At 40.4% G+C, this 16,875-nt stretch overlaps 1 protein-coding gene across 2 annotated transcripts in view; it reads left to right on the top strand.

Moving 5' to 3' along the window:
* The window catches only part of rasgrp3 (RAS guanyl releasing protein 3 (calcium and DAG-regulated)), a 188,186-nt gene that overhangs the window by 113,676 nt on the left and 57,635 nt on the right, over positions 1–16,875 (top strand). For both annotated transcript variants that reach the window (XM_039738329.1, XM_039738328.1), the window contains exons 4-6: positions 1,948–2,010; positions 3,386–3,517; positions 7,128–7,275. In XM_039738329.1, the coding sequence (XP_039594263.1) occupies positions 1,948–2,010; positions 3,386–3,517; positions 7,128–7,275 (343 nt within the window). The remainder of the gene's footprint in view (positions 1–1,947; positions 2,011–3,385; positions 3,518–7,127; positions 7,276–16,875) is intronic.

Consider the following 16,875-nt stretch of genomic DNA (forward strand, 5'->3'; position numbering starts at 1 on the left):
CAAAAACATGGAACAGTGGTGAACCTTCCCAGGAGTGGCCGGCCGACCAAAATGACCCCAAGAGCGCAGAGACGACTCATCCGAGAGGTCACAAAAGACCCCAGGACAACGTCTAAAGAACTGCAGGCCTCACTTGCCTCAATTAAGGTCAGTGTTCACGACTCCACCATAAGAAAGAGACTGGGCAAAACGGCCTGCATGGCAGATTTCCAAGACGCAAACCACAGTTAAGCAAAAGAACATTAGGGCTCGTCTCAATTTTGCTAAGAAACATCTCAATGATTGCCAAGACTTTTGGGAAAATACCTTGTGGACTGATGAGACAAAAGTTGAACTTTTTGGAAGGCAAATGTCCCGTTACATCTGGCGTAAAAGGAACACCGCATTTCAGAAAAAGAACATCATACCAACAGTAAAATATGGTGGTGGTAGTGTGATGGTCTGGGGTTGTTTTGCTGCTTCAGGACCTGGAAGGCTTGCTGTGATAGATGGAACCATGAATTCTACTGTCTACCAAAAATCCTGAAGGAGAATGTCCGGCCATCATGTTCGTCAACTCAAGCTGAAGCGATCTTGGGTGCTGCAACAGGACAATGACCCAAAACACACCAGCAAATCCACCTCTGAATGGCTGAAGAAAAACAAAATGAAGACTTTGGAGTGGCCTAGTCAAAGTCCTGACCTGAATCCAATTGAGATGCTATGGCGCGACCTTAAAAAGGCGGTTCATGCTAGAAAACCCTCAAATAAAGCTGAATTACAACAATTCTGCAAAGATGAGTGGGCCAAAATTCCTCCAGAGCGCTGTAAAAGACTCATTGCAAGTTATCGCAAACACTTGATTGCAGTTATTGCTGCTAAGGGTGGCCCAACCAGTTATTAGGTTCAGGGGGCAATTACTTTTCACACAGGGCCACGTAGGTTTGGATTTTTTCTCCCTAAATAATAAAACCATCATTTAAAAACTGCATTTTGTGTTTACTTGTGTTATATTTGACTAATGGTTAAATGTGTTTGATGATCAGAAACATTTTGTGTGACAAACATGCAAAACAATAAGAAATCAGGAAGGGGGCAAATAGTTTTTCACACCACTGTATAAAACACCATTCATTGATTTGAAGAACATTAGAAGATTTTGTTTCTGAATTTATCCATGTTACACTATTGCAAGGTTTTCTTAAAAGAGAACCCCAAAAGCCTGCAGGAAGCACAGAATATTCAGAAGAGCGCTTCAATGATCTTGATGAGAGGACAAAAACCATGACCTCGTTACCACTGTGCTGGCATTGTTTGATTGAGTATCCATATTAGTCAGCAAAACGATTTCAAATTTCTTGTATTAATGACCAAGTATCTCCATGGTCTTGCATCGAAATATTTGGTAGAGCTTCCCCACACCATGTTGCCCCTCATTGTCTTAGGTCAAGCAGCCGTCTCAAGACCAAATGCTGTTCTTCATCTCGTAATGATCTTCCAGAACAAAAACTTTAAATCTCACTTTCTTCAGTCATTTGTTGTGATTTTGGCTTAATTTAAAATGTTTTTTTAGTTTATTAGATTTTAATGTTTTAAAAGTGGGATTCATTTTCATCTATGTGTTTTCTTTTTTATATACTCGTGCCTGAGGAAGGTTCATATTTTTTTTTTTTTTTTTAAGTGCATCAGAAGTTTGTTTTTTTTCTCAGTATTGGGTTACGGATTTACCAGGAGGGACATCACAGTTGCCAATGGAAAACTTAGTATGGTTGGTTTGGACAAGAAGACAGTCAGTCAGCTTGGAAAAAAGACAAGTGCTGGGTCCCCTGTGGTGTGAGTTTAATGTTTTTCATGATTGGCATAAAAAATTAATGTAAAATTGATTTCAGTACACAATTTGCATGTAAGTAATGTTTTAAACGAATACTTGAGATATCTGAAATAACAAAAATTCCTTGACTTCTGTACGTACCGGGACTGTGCTGACGAAGACTGTGACAAAACTAGACTCCAGATCTGCTACTTTATGAGGTATGTGAAGAGTAACATCTACCAGCAGTTCGTTTTTCCACTCAGTCTGTGAAATCTGTGACTGTGACTATGGTCTGATATGCAATTAAACTCAAGTTGCAAGCTGAAGTTTGAAACTATTTTCATAAGCTGAATTACTGCAGAAATTCTGAATATTATGCAGATGAAAGCTCTGTTATTTATATTTACCAGTTTATTAAAAATATAAATGACATAATCAGAAAGGTTGGGGCCTCCTGCATTTTGGTTTCACACGGGTATAACATAAGTGTTTAGCAAAAGAAAAGTTTAGCATTTAAAGTACTCACTTCTCAATAGATGTGTTTATTACAAATACAATGGTACCTCGGTATACGTCCGCTTTGGAATAAGTCCAACTTGGTATATGTCCCGTTTGGACGCGAAAAATCTTGCTTGGTATACGACCTTTATTTGGAATATGACTCGTGCTAGAACCCCACGCGCTACCCTTGTTTACATCTCTCGAGACAAAGCCACGACTGCCCACGAGCGTCGGTACGCACTATTTTTCACGTGATTTTGTGTTTTTTCGCGTAAATTTGAATTGATTGTTGAAAAGTATGAAGGTGGCATGCGTATCCGGGACTTGGCTGTTGCATACCGTATGCCGAGAACGACGGTATCTACGATTGTGAAAAACAAAGATGTTATTAAAGAGTAAAGTGAGGTTAACTTTTCATTTATTTCATCTAATTGCTTTTGTATTTATGTAGTTTAGTATTAAGCAGTGTTTGAATTATTTTATACAACCCCATCAATGTATAATATGCCAATAACAATAGGATTTTTTTCATGGGAACGGATTAATCATTTTCCCTTTATTTCTTATGGGAAAAATTTGTTTGGTATACGTCCTGTTTGGTGTAAGTCAAAGGATCTGAAACGGATTAAGGACGTATACCGAGGTATCACTGTATATATCATAAAAAGAGGATTCTACAGGGGATAAAGATTAGCCTAGTAACATAATGAAGCTATTTGCTCATAATAAGAAATTTCATATATTGTGGCATAATGTTCTCAGACTTTCTCAAGTTAGTAAAATTTTAATGCTGCACTATTAGGATTTGTAAAGCATTGTGCAAATAAGCATATATTTATTTTTCTTCAATGGAAACATCTATTTGAAATAAAAGGGAAATCAACCTTTATCGGTGTTTAACAAAGTAACCAAGATTACCATACATTTAGTATGTGGGCTTAGTAATAGCAAACCAAATGGTGATGGCTGAAATGGTCCTCCACTATCTATGTGAAGTGCTTTGAGTAGGTTAGGAAAGTGCCATATAAATGTAATTAATTTTTATTAAACATACATTTAATTCCTGTATTGCACTCTCTTATTATTATAAAGGTACTGGATTGTACAGTTCCCTGCGGAGTTCAACCTGGACTTGGGTTTGATACGGCTAACGGAAGAATTTCGGGAAGTAGCTGGTCAGCTGGGCTATGACGAACACATTAAGCTCATTGATATTTCAAGCATGTAAGTTTCTTGAATAGTGACTAATAAATACTTTTTTATTTGTTGCTTAACAGTTAAGACCAAGTGATAAATTCTTTAAATATTAGAGGAGTGCAATGTATTGAAGGGAGAGTTATGTAGTACCATGAAATGTATTTTCCTCGATCGGACTATCAAGATCATTCTGTGTTTATCATAGTGATTATTATCCTTTTATCAGTCAAAATCAAAATGAAATAGATAGATAGATAGATAGATAGATAGATAGATAGATAGATAGATAGATAGATAGATAGATATGAAAGACACTATATTATATAGATAGATAGATAGATAGATAGATACTTTATTAATCCCAAGGGGAAATTCACATACTCCATCAGCATACTGATAAAAAACAATATTAAAGAGTAATAAATATGCGACAATAACGTTGTATAATGTTAACATTTCCCCCCCCCCCCGGGTGGAAGTGAACAGTCGCATAGTGTGGTGGAGGAACGATCTCCTCAGTCATATCAGTGGAGCAGGACGGTGACAAAAGTCTGTCGCTGAAGCTGCTACTCTGTTTTGAGATGATCCTGTTCAGTGGATTCTCCATGATTGACAGGAGCCTGCTCAGTGCCCGTTGCTCTGCCATGGATGTCAAGCTGCCCAGCTCCGTGCCTACAATAATGCCTGCCTTTCTCACCAGTTTGTCCAGGCGTGAGGCGTCCCTCTTCTTTATGCTGCCTCCCCAGCACACCACCACGTAGAAGAGGGCGCTCGCCACAACCGTCTGGTAGAACATCTGCAGCATCTTATTGCAGATGTTGAAGGACGCCAGCCTTCTAATGAAGTATAGTCGGCTCTGTCCTCTCTTGCACAGAACATCAGTATTGGCAGTCCAGTCCAATTTGTCATCCAGCTGCACTCCCAGGTATTTATAGGTCTGTACCCTCTGCACAGTCACCTCTGATGATCATGGGGTCCATGAGGAGCTCTGTCTCCTCAAATCCACCACCAGCTCCTTGGTTTTGCTGGTGTTCAGGTGCAAGTGGTTTGAGTCGCACCATTTAACAAAATAAACGTCACACAAGAAAACTCAATATTTTGATAATCATGCACATATTAAAAAAATATGATGCAATACCCAATATACTGAATTTTGGATTCAGTGACTAATTAACCACCTTTAAAATTATTACACAATACACAACAGCATTAAAATGTCTATTTTCATGAACCAGTTCCTCCAGTAACACAATAGCAAGAAGGCAAATCTGACACAAGCAGGTGTAAGAGCAGAATTTATTAACTCGGTGCCCTCACTCAAACAGGACAACTTGGAGTTGACCGTTTGTCTGTTGGTGGGAAGAAAATGATCGGCACAAAATAAATCATTCACCATAGAACATGTACACCAGAAGGGACTGGAACCCAGGTAGCAAACCCAGATGGGCATCATATGTAGCTTTGGTTGTGGGTTCAAAACCTGTTATTGCCACTATGAGGAAGTCTGTCTGTGCTCCAATTAGCAAACAAAAAAAAACGTAACCAAATGTATCTCAAATGCTTTGAATAAGATGCCTTGGGTAAATGTGCCAGTCAAATAAGTAAATGTAAGATCACAAATCTTTGAATGATTTTAAATGATTTCTTCACACTTAAGTACATGTTATCTAGACTGGCGTTCCCAACTTCTAAACTGCCCTGGTCTTGCAAGCTCCCAGCACACTTGTACCAGGCAATTCACAACAGTGTAACTAACCCGTATGGCCCCCCATCTGCTTTTGAGTGCCCACCCACATGTTAATCATATTTTGGACCACAAATGGTGACCATATGGGCTTGCTACCTGGGAACTGGGGGTCCATGGTGTGTGAGATGCCAAGACTAGCTACTGTATTTGTGTTGCCCACAATAAAAAGGCAAAAAAAAAATCCAATGTCATATTATTAATAGTCTTGTCATTATATTATAAGTAAACAAATTCAAATGGGCACTTAATGAAGCCCCAATGAACGCCACAGTCACTGTCTCCCACAAACCATTAACTGCATAATCAGGATAGAAAATAGATTACACATGTTAAAATACATTCATCAATTTCAATGTTGGTCAAGGTCTGTGTAGACCCCATGGCAAAAGTAACTACTGGTGCCCCCCATCCAAAAAGCTAAACTAAATATACAAGCAATGTATGTAAAACACAAATGCCTTTGTTTAATGCAGTAGAACAAGAAATGTCACAGTAAACATGTGCAAAGTGAACGCAAGGTAGTAGTAATAATAATAATACTTTAAACAGGTCATTTGATTGAAGCGCACAATTAAAAAAATAATGTAAGAATATCTTAAAGAACACAATTATATCTGTACCTTTGTACTTTATCATCCTGGACTTCCTCTGCGTCATCATCACATGAAATATGACCAGCAGCTTCATGGTTGATACTCATTACAGCCTCCTTAGGTAGTAGGATTAAACATTATGGCATATCTATAACTTTAGACTGACTGTGCCGACTTAGGAGGGAGAGGGGTCCTCAGCTTCAACTATTGTCGGGGGGCTCTCAATAGACATTTTACAGCTGTGTTTCCCAAACTCGGTCCTGAGGGCACACTGTGGCTGCAGGTTTTTGTTCCAACCAGCTTCTGTTTTTAATTGAACTCCTGGGCTAATTAAGTGAACTGATATTTCTCAAGTTCTGTGTTTAGGGAACAATATAGAAACAATATAGAACAATATAGAAATTACTGTTTCAATTTTGAATTAGATATATATTGGGGCACCAAAATCTTTAAAGTGCGTAGGGTAGGGGTGGCAAACTCTCGGCCTCCGCGTGCCGGAGTGGCTGCAGGTTTTCATTCTTACCATCTTCTTAATTAGTGACCAGTTTTTGCTGCTGATTACTTCTTTTAATTAACTTCACTCAGGCCCCATAGTTGTTTCTTTTTCTTTCATTAGCAGCCAAACAATAATGAGACACAAAACAAGCCACCGCATGACCAGCTCCCCTGTGGCCATCACACAATATCTGAAATTAAAGAGAGGTGATGGTCTTGGTAAGGCTGATCATTTTGACATTGGTGCTCTTAGAAAGAACCGAAAAGCAACAGTTTTGGAAATGTGGGCTGTGGCAGAATGAGAGCAGCAACAAGCCATGGAATTAAAGAACGAGATTAATTAACAGCAAGAATTGGCTTCTCATTAAGAAAGTGATTGGAGTGAAATTGGTTGGAGTTTGAAGCCCCAGTTTAGCTGGTCATCTGTCGGCTCGTTTCACATCTCATTTCTGTTTGGCTGTCATTTAATGAAGAAAGGAATCAATTCAGAGGGCTGAACTCTTCTAACAGGGCTATTAAAAAAGTTAATTAGCAGTGACAACTGATTAGGAAAAGGGTTAGAATGAATGCAGCCCACCAGGCCTGGAGTTCGCCCCCCAGGCTTAGGGCCTCTAAAAGTCTTAATCCGGCCCTGACAGGTGCATAGCCACGCAATCTCCATTGACAAACATTGGCAGTAGAATGGGTCATATTGACGACTCAGTAATTTTAAATGTGACACTTTATGCTCTGCTAGATCTGCCCCATCACAATAGATACTATTAAGACGTATATAACTTCTTTTTTTTTTTTGCTCTTGCAGCCCATCATATGACTGGATGAGAAGGGTAACTCAAAGGAAAAAACAATCCAAAAAAGGCAAAGCGTCTCTTCTCTTTGATCACCTGAAGCCAATTGAACTTGCAGAACATTTGACATACTTGGAGTACAAGTCATTTAGAAGAATATCAGTAAGTCTTAAGTGGCCAAGTTTTTTAAGTAATTCGGAATAAATTGTTACTATAACTGGGCAATGTAGTCTTGTAGAAGTTACTGCTGATATCTCACAGCTCCAGGAACCCGAGTTAAATTCCTATCATTGTCCTGCGCTTTTTCTGCCTGTGTCCATGAGGAGATACCTTTGTTTCCGTTCACATCCCAAATGTACGATTGTGTTAGGTTGCTTGTTCCTCTTTAATGGACCAATAAGCCCCTTCTTTGTGACCAATGCTGTTGAGACTATCTTGCTCATTATGTTCTTGGCTGAATAAATGGGTTTAGAAAATTGATACTTTTATAAAATTGGATTCAGATTTACAAGTGGATGGATCGGGCAAAGAATTGGACTTAGTGAAAGGGAGCAAAAAAAACTGAAAAAAGAATGTAAAATATACTTTCTAGCTTTCATGACAGCCAAAACTGACTTTTCCTTTTTCAGCATCGAAAAGGAGATTTGACTCAACATATATATGCATATAACATTTGGGTATACTGAGCACAATGGAAGGGTGCTTTGCATGGGTAGAGCTGTAGTACAATTGTTTACTTGCATGTCTTACAACTGAACTACTTGCAAAGTACAATTCAAAGTAACAAAAACAAAAATATATCCATCTATATTCTGACCCACGTCTCCATTTAAGGTCTAAAAGAGACTTATCCCTACGAACCAATTCTGGTCTGAGTGCCAGTCCATTACTCGACTTACCCATAAACACCAACCCACTTTCACAAAGGCTGGGCCAACAATGTATGAGTCCCCAGCCTAACACACACACAAACACACACACACACACACACACATCCTTGAGATGTTGAAGGGAAAACCAGAATACCCGTAAGAAAAAATCAATGCAGACATTGAGAAAACTCATAAACTCCACAAAGGGAAACCCTGCGCTGGCATTCGAGACCAAGTCCCTGCAGCTGTGAGTCAGCATTGTGCCACCATGCTGCCCAAAAATTAAATACAGGACTGGAGGACACCAAACATAATACATTACAAGGAAATGAGCTTTAATTGTATATTAGGGAAATTGAAATCACAACACAATGAAGATGTCTGATCTCCATCAAACTTGATAAAAGAATGATGCTTTCAGTCGGTCAGTCATTATCCAATCCGCTATATCCTAACCTTTGGACTCCTTCGGTACTGTGTCTCTCAAGAAAATCCTTGGGTACTGTTGGTTTGACTTTGTGTTGCTCATGGAGTCCCAAATGAGGCACATTACCTGCATTGTGGAGGAGCGTCAGTTTCGGCACCACAGCCGTGTGGTGCATTTCCCAGAGGGTGATCCGGCTCAGAAGATCCTCATTGTTGGGGACCCGAGTGGCTGGACCTGGCCAAGGGGTTGCCCGCATAACACCTGGCTGCAGCAGATAGAGGGTCAATGCAGGAGGGTGGGACTGGACTGCGTGTCTGCCTGGGGGGTTGCAAACCAGGATCCCGAGTTGTTTCGTCGTGTAGTGGGTGCGGCAACACACTGTACCAGTGCCTGCTCCCCAACTTGACTTCACTTGACTTGACTTATATCCCAACACAGGGTCACAGGGGGTCTGCTGGAGCCAATCCCAGCCAACACAGGGCGCAAGGCAGGAACAAATTCCCGGGCAGGGCGCCAGCCCACCGCAAGGCACACACACCCACACACCAAGCACACACTAGGGACAATTTAGGATTGCCAATGCACCTAACCTGCATGTCTTTGGACTGTGGGAGGAAACCGGAGCACCAGGAGGAAACCCACGCAAGAATGATGCATTTATTTATATAAATGAAATGACCACCTACAAAAGATTCAAGGCTGGGTTTTCAACATTTTTATTTCAGTGTGGTTTCACATTGACAAGACTATCTTCTTGACGTACCATTGAGTGGTCTTGGTGTCATCAATGAAGACCAAATGTGGTATGCTGTCATATTGCATAGCCATGGCCATATTGTATGACTGAAAGAGGCCCTTCTCCAGGCCTTATAACTGTCAACAAATGGTGCCTCTGTTTTACTGACAACAGTTTTCTGAACACTGGAGACGTACAGTATATGCTATATGAGCTAAGATATCAGATGAAGATATCATGTTGAAGCTCAAGAGTGCAGGTTAATGCCAAGCAGGCTACTGCTAATGGCATGTCCTATGACACTTATCGTTAGCAGAGAATGGATTTGTAAAGTTGTTGGTCTGCAGTCTGTCATTGCTATTCAATATATGCATTGATCCATCAAAATGGTATCATCCCTGAGTGATGCACACGTGTTCTTCTGCTACCCATTTGAACAGTGAAGGCATTCAGTCTAGTTTGCTCTGAAACAATACAGACAGACTTGTTAATGATCTTATCCTTCACAACTTGTTGTTCACCTCTGAGCCTGCACTCGGTGGGGTTGACCTGACTCAACAAAACATTTGATTCATGACTTTTTTCATTCAATATATATGTGTGTGAGTGTACTATATATATATATATATATTTATATATATATATATATATATATATTGTGAAAAGGTGCTATATAGCCCTTGAACCCTCAGGGATGACTCCAAACAACGGGTAAAGTCCAATACTTTTTATTGTGACTCACAGTGCACCAAGCACCTTCCACACTACTCATCCACTAAACTCACTATACTAAACACACCTCCTCGCCCAGACACTTGCTCCTCTACCTCCCAGCTCAGCTCAGTGTCTGGACTGAGGCACCGTCCTTTTATAGCCCCTGACCCGGAGGTATTCCTGTCCCAACAGTCCATAGTTCCTTACTCCTTCCGGGTCAGGGCAATCAGTCCTTTTTTTTAACCCGGGAGCACGTTGTTCGTTCCTGTCACGTGACCATGACGTACTCCCGGGTCATAGGGCATAAAAGAGCCCATAAGCCCCCCCACAGCGACTCCTGGTGGCCCCCAAGGTATCCAGCAGGGTTGTGTAAAAATACTACAAGGTCCATAATGCCCTGCTGGACCTCGGGGCATGATCCTGCTGTCAGGAGAGCTCCTCCTGGCGGCTTGAGGGTGCGGACCGGCATGGAAAGCCGGCAATCCTCCACAATATATATATATATATATATATATAATATATACAGTGCATCCAGAAAGTATTCACAGCGCATCACTTTTCCACATTTTGTTATGTTACAGCCTTATTCCAAAATGGATTAAATTCATTTTTTTCCTCAGAATTCTACACACAACACCCCATAATGACAACATGAAAAAAGTTTACTTGAGATTTTTGCAAGTTTATTAAAAATAAAAAAACTGAGAAAGCACATGTACATAAGTATTCACAGCCTTTGCCATGAAGCTCAAAATTGAGCTCAGGTGCCTCCTGTTTCCCCTGATCATCCTTGAGATGTTTCTGCAGCTTAATTGGAGTCCACCTGTGGTAAATTCAGTTGATTGGACATGATTTGGAAAGGCACACACCTGTCTATAGAAGGTCCCACAGCTAACAGTTCATGTCAGAGCACAAACCAAGCATGAAGTCAAAGGAATTGTCTGTAGACCTCTGAGACAGGATTGTCTCGAGGCACAAATCTGGGGAAGGTTACAGAAACATTTCTACTGCTTTGAAGATCCCATTGAGCACAGTGGCCTCCATCATCCGTAAGTGGAAGAAGTTAGAAACCACCAGGACTCTTCCTAGAGCTGGCCGGCCATCTAAACTGAGCGATCGGGGGAGAAGGGCCTTAGTCAGGGAGGTAACCAAGAACCCGATGGTCACTCTGTCAGAGCTCCAGAGGTCCTCTGTGGAGAGAGGAGAACCTTCCAGAAGGACAACCATCTCTGCAGCAATTCACCAATCAGGCCTGTATGGTACAGTGGCCAGACAGAAGACACTTCTTAGTAAAAGGCATGTGGCAGCCTGCCTGGAGTTTGCCAAAAAGGCACATGAAGGACTCTCAGACCATGAGAAACAAAATTCTCTGGTCTGATGAGACAAAGATTGAACTCTTTGGTGTGAATGCCAGGCGTCACGTTTGGAGGAAACCAGGCACTGCTCATCACCAGGCCAATACCATCCCTACAGTGAAGCGGCAAGAACTGGGAGACTAGTCAGGATAAAGGGAAAGATGACTGCAGCAATGGACAGAGACATCCTGGATGAAAACCTGCTCCAGAGCGCTCTTGACCTCAGACTGGGGCGACGGTTCATCTTTCAGCAGGACAACGACCCTAAGCACACAGCCAAGATATCAAAGGAGTGGCTTCAGGACAACTCTGTGAATGTCCTTGAGTGGCTCAGCCAGAGCCCAGACTTGAATCCGATTGAACATCTCTGGAGAGATCTTAAAATGGCTGTGCACCGACGCTTACCATCCAACCTGATGGAGCTTGAGAGGTGCTGCAAAGAGGAATGGGCGAAACTGGCCAAGGATAGGTGTGCCAGGCTTGTGGCATCATATTCAAAAAGACTTAAGGCTGTAATTGCTGCCAAAGGTGCATCAACAAAGTATTGAGCAAAGACTGTGAATACTTATGTACATGTGCTTTCTCAGTTTTTTTATTTTTAATAAATTTGCAAAATTGTCATTATGGAGTGTTGTGTGTAGAATTCTGAGGAAAAAAATGAATTTAATCCATTTTGGAATAAGGCTGTAACATAACGAAATGTGGAAAAAGTGATGTGCTGTGAATACTTTCCGGATGCACCGTATATATATATATACTAGGCTGACCCGCCTTTTAAGGTGACCGACTTTTAAGTTGACCACTTCTTAAGGCAATTCAATATGTAGATCAATTTGATATTTTATACAAACTCATTAATTTGGTTATATTGCATTTGAGCGGTATTACTTTAATACTCGTAGCTTCTGTTATTTTTGTGATGAAATTTAAACTTTTTTTCTATATTAAGGTTGCCCTTTTGAACCCCCCTGATATTTACTACGCGGTGAGGCATTTGTACTCCATCAACATTAATTATTTCCAGAGACATAATTTTGTCTATTTTTCCAGCGCATCGCGCACAAAAGCAAGGGAACGATGGGAGCACCAGAACTCTGCTCACATCATGTCGCAAGCTGCAAGTAGTAAGTCTGTGATAAGCGGAATACCGCTACGCTTTCCACTCACAGGACTGAAGGACAATCCCAACCACTTTTATATAGTAAGAAAGAAGAAGAAGATATCGCACAGTCTGGAGTAGAAAATCATCTTTTACCTGGAAAAACGAAACTACAAATCCCATCGTGCATTGCAAAATGGATGGGGCGTGTGTGTAACTCCACGTCTGCATAGCACTCATGGGACGGAAGGACAATCCCAACCGCTTTTATATAGAAGGATATATATATATATATATATATATATATATATATATATATATATATATATATATATATATATATATATATATATATAGTTAGGTTTTCAATCTAAACATGTAATTTGCTTTCGTCGTGTTCACATCTCAGTCATGAACAAGAGTGAGTCTGCAGCACCCTTTAAAATCCCCTGTTGTATTTTTTGTTTCACCATTAGTGAAATTTGTAAAAAATACCGTATTTTTATACTTTTACAATATCTGTGATTACTCACGCTGACATAGAAAGCTATTGGTGACTACATTCCTAACCTTGAGTTTTATGACCACTAGAAAGTCATCAGCTTGGCAGAGATTTCTAGCAGTTTCCTGTCTGGAAGGCAGGCAGGCAGGCAATGAGTAGCGTGCTGATGGAAAAATAAGATTTTGGTAGGATAAGTGAGCTGGCCACCTCATCATCTGGAGACGGAACTTGCTGTTATTTTTTCAGGCCCTGTGTGGTAGATAAGTTTCCTTTCTTTTCATTTGTAATTGTATGTTTTCCTAATACTCTCATGCATTTATGCATGAGTAATGTGCAAAACATGACTGCTTTTTTAAAAATAACTTATTTATTTTTATTAAATCTGGAATTTAAATAGTGCATTATGTACAGTATGTAACTGGTTCCTTATCCAGGGTTGGCTTATGTCTTATACCTGATGAATTCTGGTCCATGAATCCCAAAACTGTATTTACCAGGTTTGGTAATGGGTGGGTATTAGATAGATAGATAGATAGATAGATAGATAGATAGATAGATAGATAGATAGATAGATATGAAAGGCACTATATGATAGCTAGATAGATAGATAGATAGATAGATAGATAGATAGATAGAAATGGAGGCGCTATATGATAGATAGATAGATAGATAGATAGATAGATAGATAGATAGATAGATAGATAGATAGATAGATAGATAGATAGATAGATATGAAAGGCACTATATGATAGATAGATAGATAGATAGATAGATAGATAGATAGATAGATAGATAGATAGATAGAAATGGAGGCGCTATATGATAGATAGATAGATAGATAGATACTTTATTAATCCCAAAGGGTGAATTCACATACTCCAGCAGCAGCATACTGATAAAGAACAATATTAAATTAAAGAGTGATAAAAATGCAGGTATAACAGACAGTAACTATGTATAATGTTAATTGAAGAGTCTCATAGTGTGGGGTCTGTCAGTGGAGCAAGACGGTGACAAAAGTCTGTCACTGAAGCTGCTCCTCTATCTGGAGATGACACTGCTCAGTGGATGCAGTGGATTCTCTTAAGGAGTTTGCTTAATGCCCATCACTCTGCCAGAGATGTCAATCTGTCCAGCTTCATTCCTACAATAGAGCCTGCCTTCCTCACCAGTTCGTCCAGGCATGAGGCATCCCTCTTTTTTATGCTGCCTCCCCAGCACACCACCACGTAGAAGAGGGCGCTCACCACAACCGTCTAATAGAACATCTGCAGCATCTTATTGCAGATGTTGAAGGACGCCAACCTTCTAATGAAGTATAGTCGGCTCTGTCCTCTCTTGCACAGAACATCAGCATTGGCAGTCCAGTCCAGTTTATCATCCAGCTGCACTCCCAGGAATTTATACGTCTGTACCCTCTGCACAGATTCACCTGTGATGATCACAGGGTCCGTGAAGGGCCTGGGTCTCCTAAAATCCACCACCAGCTCCTTGGTTTTGCTGGTGTTCAGGTGCAAGTGGCTGCACTTCCAAGTTATTTATTGGTCTGCAACCCCCTGCACACACATTAGACGTATAACATAATATGAGCTGCTGTACCACAATGCTGTCAGCATAGATGGGTCCCAACCAGGAGTGGACTGGGTCTCAAAACCAACCCGGGCATCCTTCAACAAGTGAGGAGGTGATGAGGTCGACCCATTTGGCCCATGATTCATTGTAATTTTCTTAAAATTTGTGATGAGCAAGCGGCTCGCTCTTTGCTATGAGCCTATGATATGAACTCTATCTAAACTGTTGCCAAACTTAATCTGTAGTTTAGACAAAACTTAAAATTTGACGACATGATTAGAAATAAAATTTAATGAAAAATAAAAATTTAGTTACATGGCTTACACGTAAATTAGAGTGCATGACAAATGTCAATGTCATGTCCAAGTGCCAGTACCCTAGTAGGCTACTTACGCAGTTCGCTGCATTTAGCAGTCACATCATCAACAATACTGTTAGTGTCAGGTTTGGCTAGGATACTTTTCTCCATCAACATGAACACCTCAAGATGTTCTCGCATCATTATGCTTCTCAGGCGGCTTTTGATTCTCTTCAACGAGGAGAATGATCTTTCACACTGCACTTGCGACACTGTGGGCAAGCTCAGTGCTCTTGTAAGCGTCAGTTAAGAGGTTCGACCAGAGAAACTAATTATTAGTACAGAAGAATTTAAATAGTAGATCTGAGATAAAATAAATTGCAATAATGTATATGCTAACCAGAATGTAGCGGTATTGAAACAGAAATTGGCAAAAGGCGGTTTTGACCAAATTTTTCACTGTGTACTGCCAACTAAAACAACTTGATGATGTACTATTACATATATGACGTATATTATATAGGACTATTTAAATCGCAGTGCCAGACAGATAATGTTTAGTAGTTCAGAAAATTATTTTTAATGTCTAACAGTAACGGCCAGCCCATGACCAGACCAGAGTCAGCGGTCCACCAGGCATTGCCCAAATGCCCTAATGGCCTGTCGGCCCCTGGTCACAACTCTAGTTATTTAGGGTCTGTTTGTGGCGTATTTGGAGTTTGCGTATTCTGTTTGTGTTTTCTGTAGGTACTCCAGTCTCCTGCCACATTGAAGGTTGACTTTACCTACAGTGTGCCAACAGGCCCATGGTGGGTCTCTCTGTGATTGTGATCTTAGGCTGACTGACAACCCATCCAAAGTTGCATCCTGTCTTCCATGTAATCCTTCTGGGACAGACACTGCATCCCTCTGGTCCAGTAAATCTACTATAGTTCGGCCAATCATCGTCCTAAAGTGTCACTGAAGGTGTGACATTACATTTAATCCTTTTTTAAATAACATAGTTACATTTTTAATCAAGAATAGAAAAAAAGAGAATGAATAATATTGTCAAGTTAAGGTCTTCATATATTCCTCACTCAATTAAAATTTTGGTAATTTCTCTTGGAAAACACTGGTGGTATTTTTGACACGACAGAATGATAATAGCAACAAGAAACAGACCATTTAATTAAAAACCGCAGACCACATATCTGAAAGACACACTCCGCTAAACCACAAGAACTGCTTGCTAATTAAGATATTTGTATGGAAGCTGATATTCTTCCCTTGTGAGTTTAGAATGAATTTGACTTCTTAGCGTGTGTGTCTTTCAGGAAAAAAAGTCATACAGCTTAGGCATATTCTATAAACGGATGATAGCATGCCATGAATGGTCTGTTTATCAGGAAGCCGATACTAACTAGAGATAAGAGAACTGTTTTGCATGAACCATCGTTCTCTCCAAAGTCCTCTTGCTTTTTCAATATACTGTTATGACATAAAAAGAATGTTAATAAATATTGGTCCAATACTGACATCTCTGGCTCCTCAACATCTAATGCAAACAACCCTTTTTCTAATTTATTTTATAATTATTTTGTTAATATTTATTATCTATCCTTTCATTAATTCATAGGTTGGGCTCATTGCCTGAAGGGTCATGGTTTTCTAAGAGCATAATGCATGTTAGCGGCCCTATCCAGTAACTGTCTACATGAAATTTCCAGCATGATAATAATAATATAGCACCTTTCATGTTTGCTCAATATTTTATTTTGTCCATGTCATACAACTGAGTTGAAAATATTGGCTGTAGCTGGAAGTAATGACAAAACTGTCATAAGGAAAGGTGAGGAGCACACACTGATACAGCACATTGCCACACTCACCACATGACAAACCAACTCAGGATCCCAGATTAGGACCCGAGTGCAGCCATGTGATGGACGGGTGACACCTCAGCAGAGCTCAGATGGAATGGAACCAGTGGGAGTTTTTTTATGGTGGCCGGAGTGCCAATTCTGCGACCAATGCCCAGGTTTTTCCCTGCTGGTTGGAGGGCCTACATGCAGGGCTGGATGCAGATTAACGTCATACCCAGCAAGGGCCTTCCTTGCTCAAGGGCCCAACGAAGTCGAGTCACTTTTGGCGTTTACAGGATTCGAACTGGCAAAATTTCTGATTGCCAGTGTAGATCCCAAGCCT

The sequence above is a fragment of the Polypterus senegalus genome, chromosome 16 (assembly GCF_016835505.1).
Source record: "Polypterus senegalus isolate Bchr_013 chromosome 16, ASM1683550v1, whole genome shotgun sequence".
In the NCBI taxonomy this organism is placed as follows: Eukaryota; Metazoa; Chordata; class Cladistia; order Polypteriformes; family Polypteridae; genus Polypterus; species Polypterus senegalus.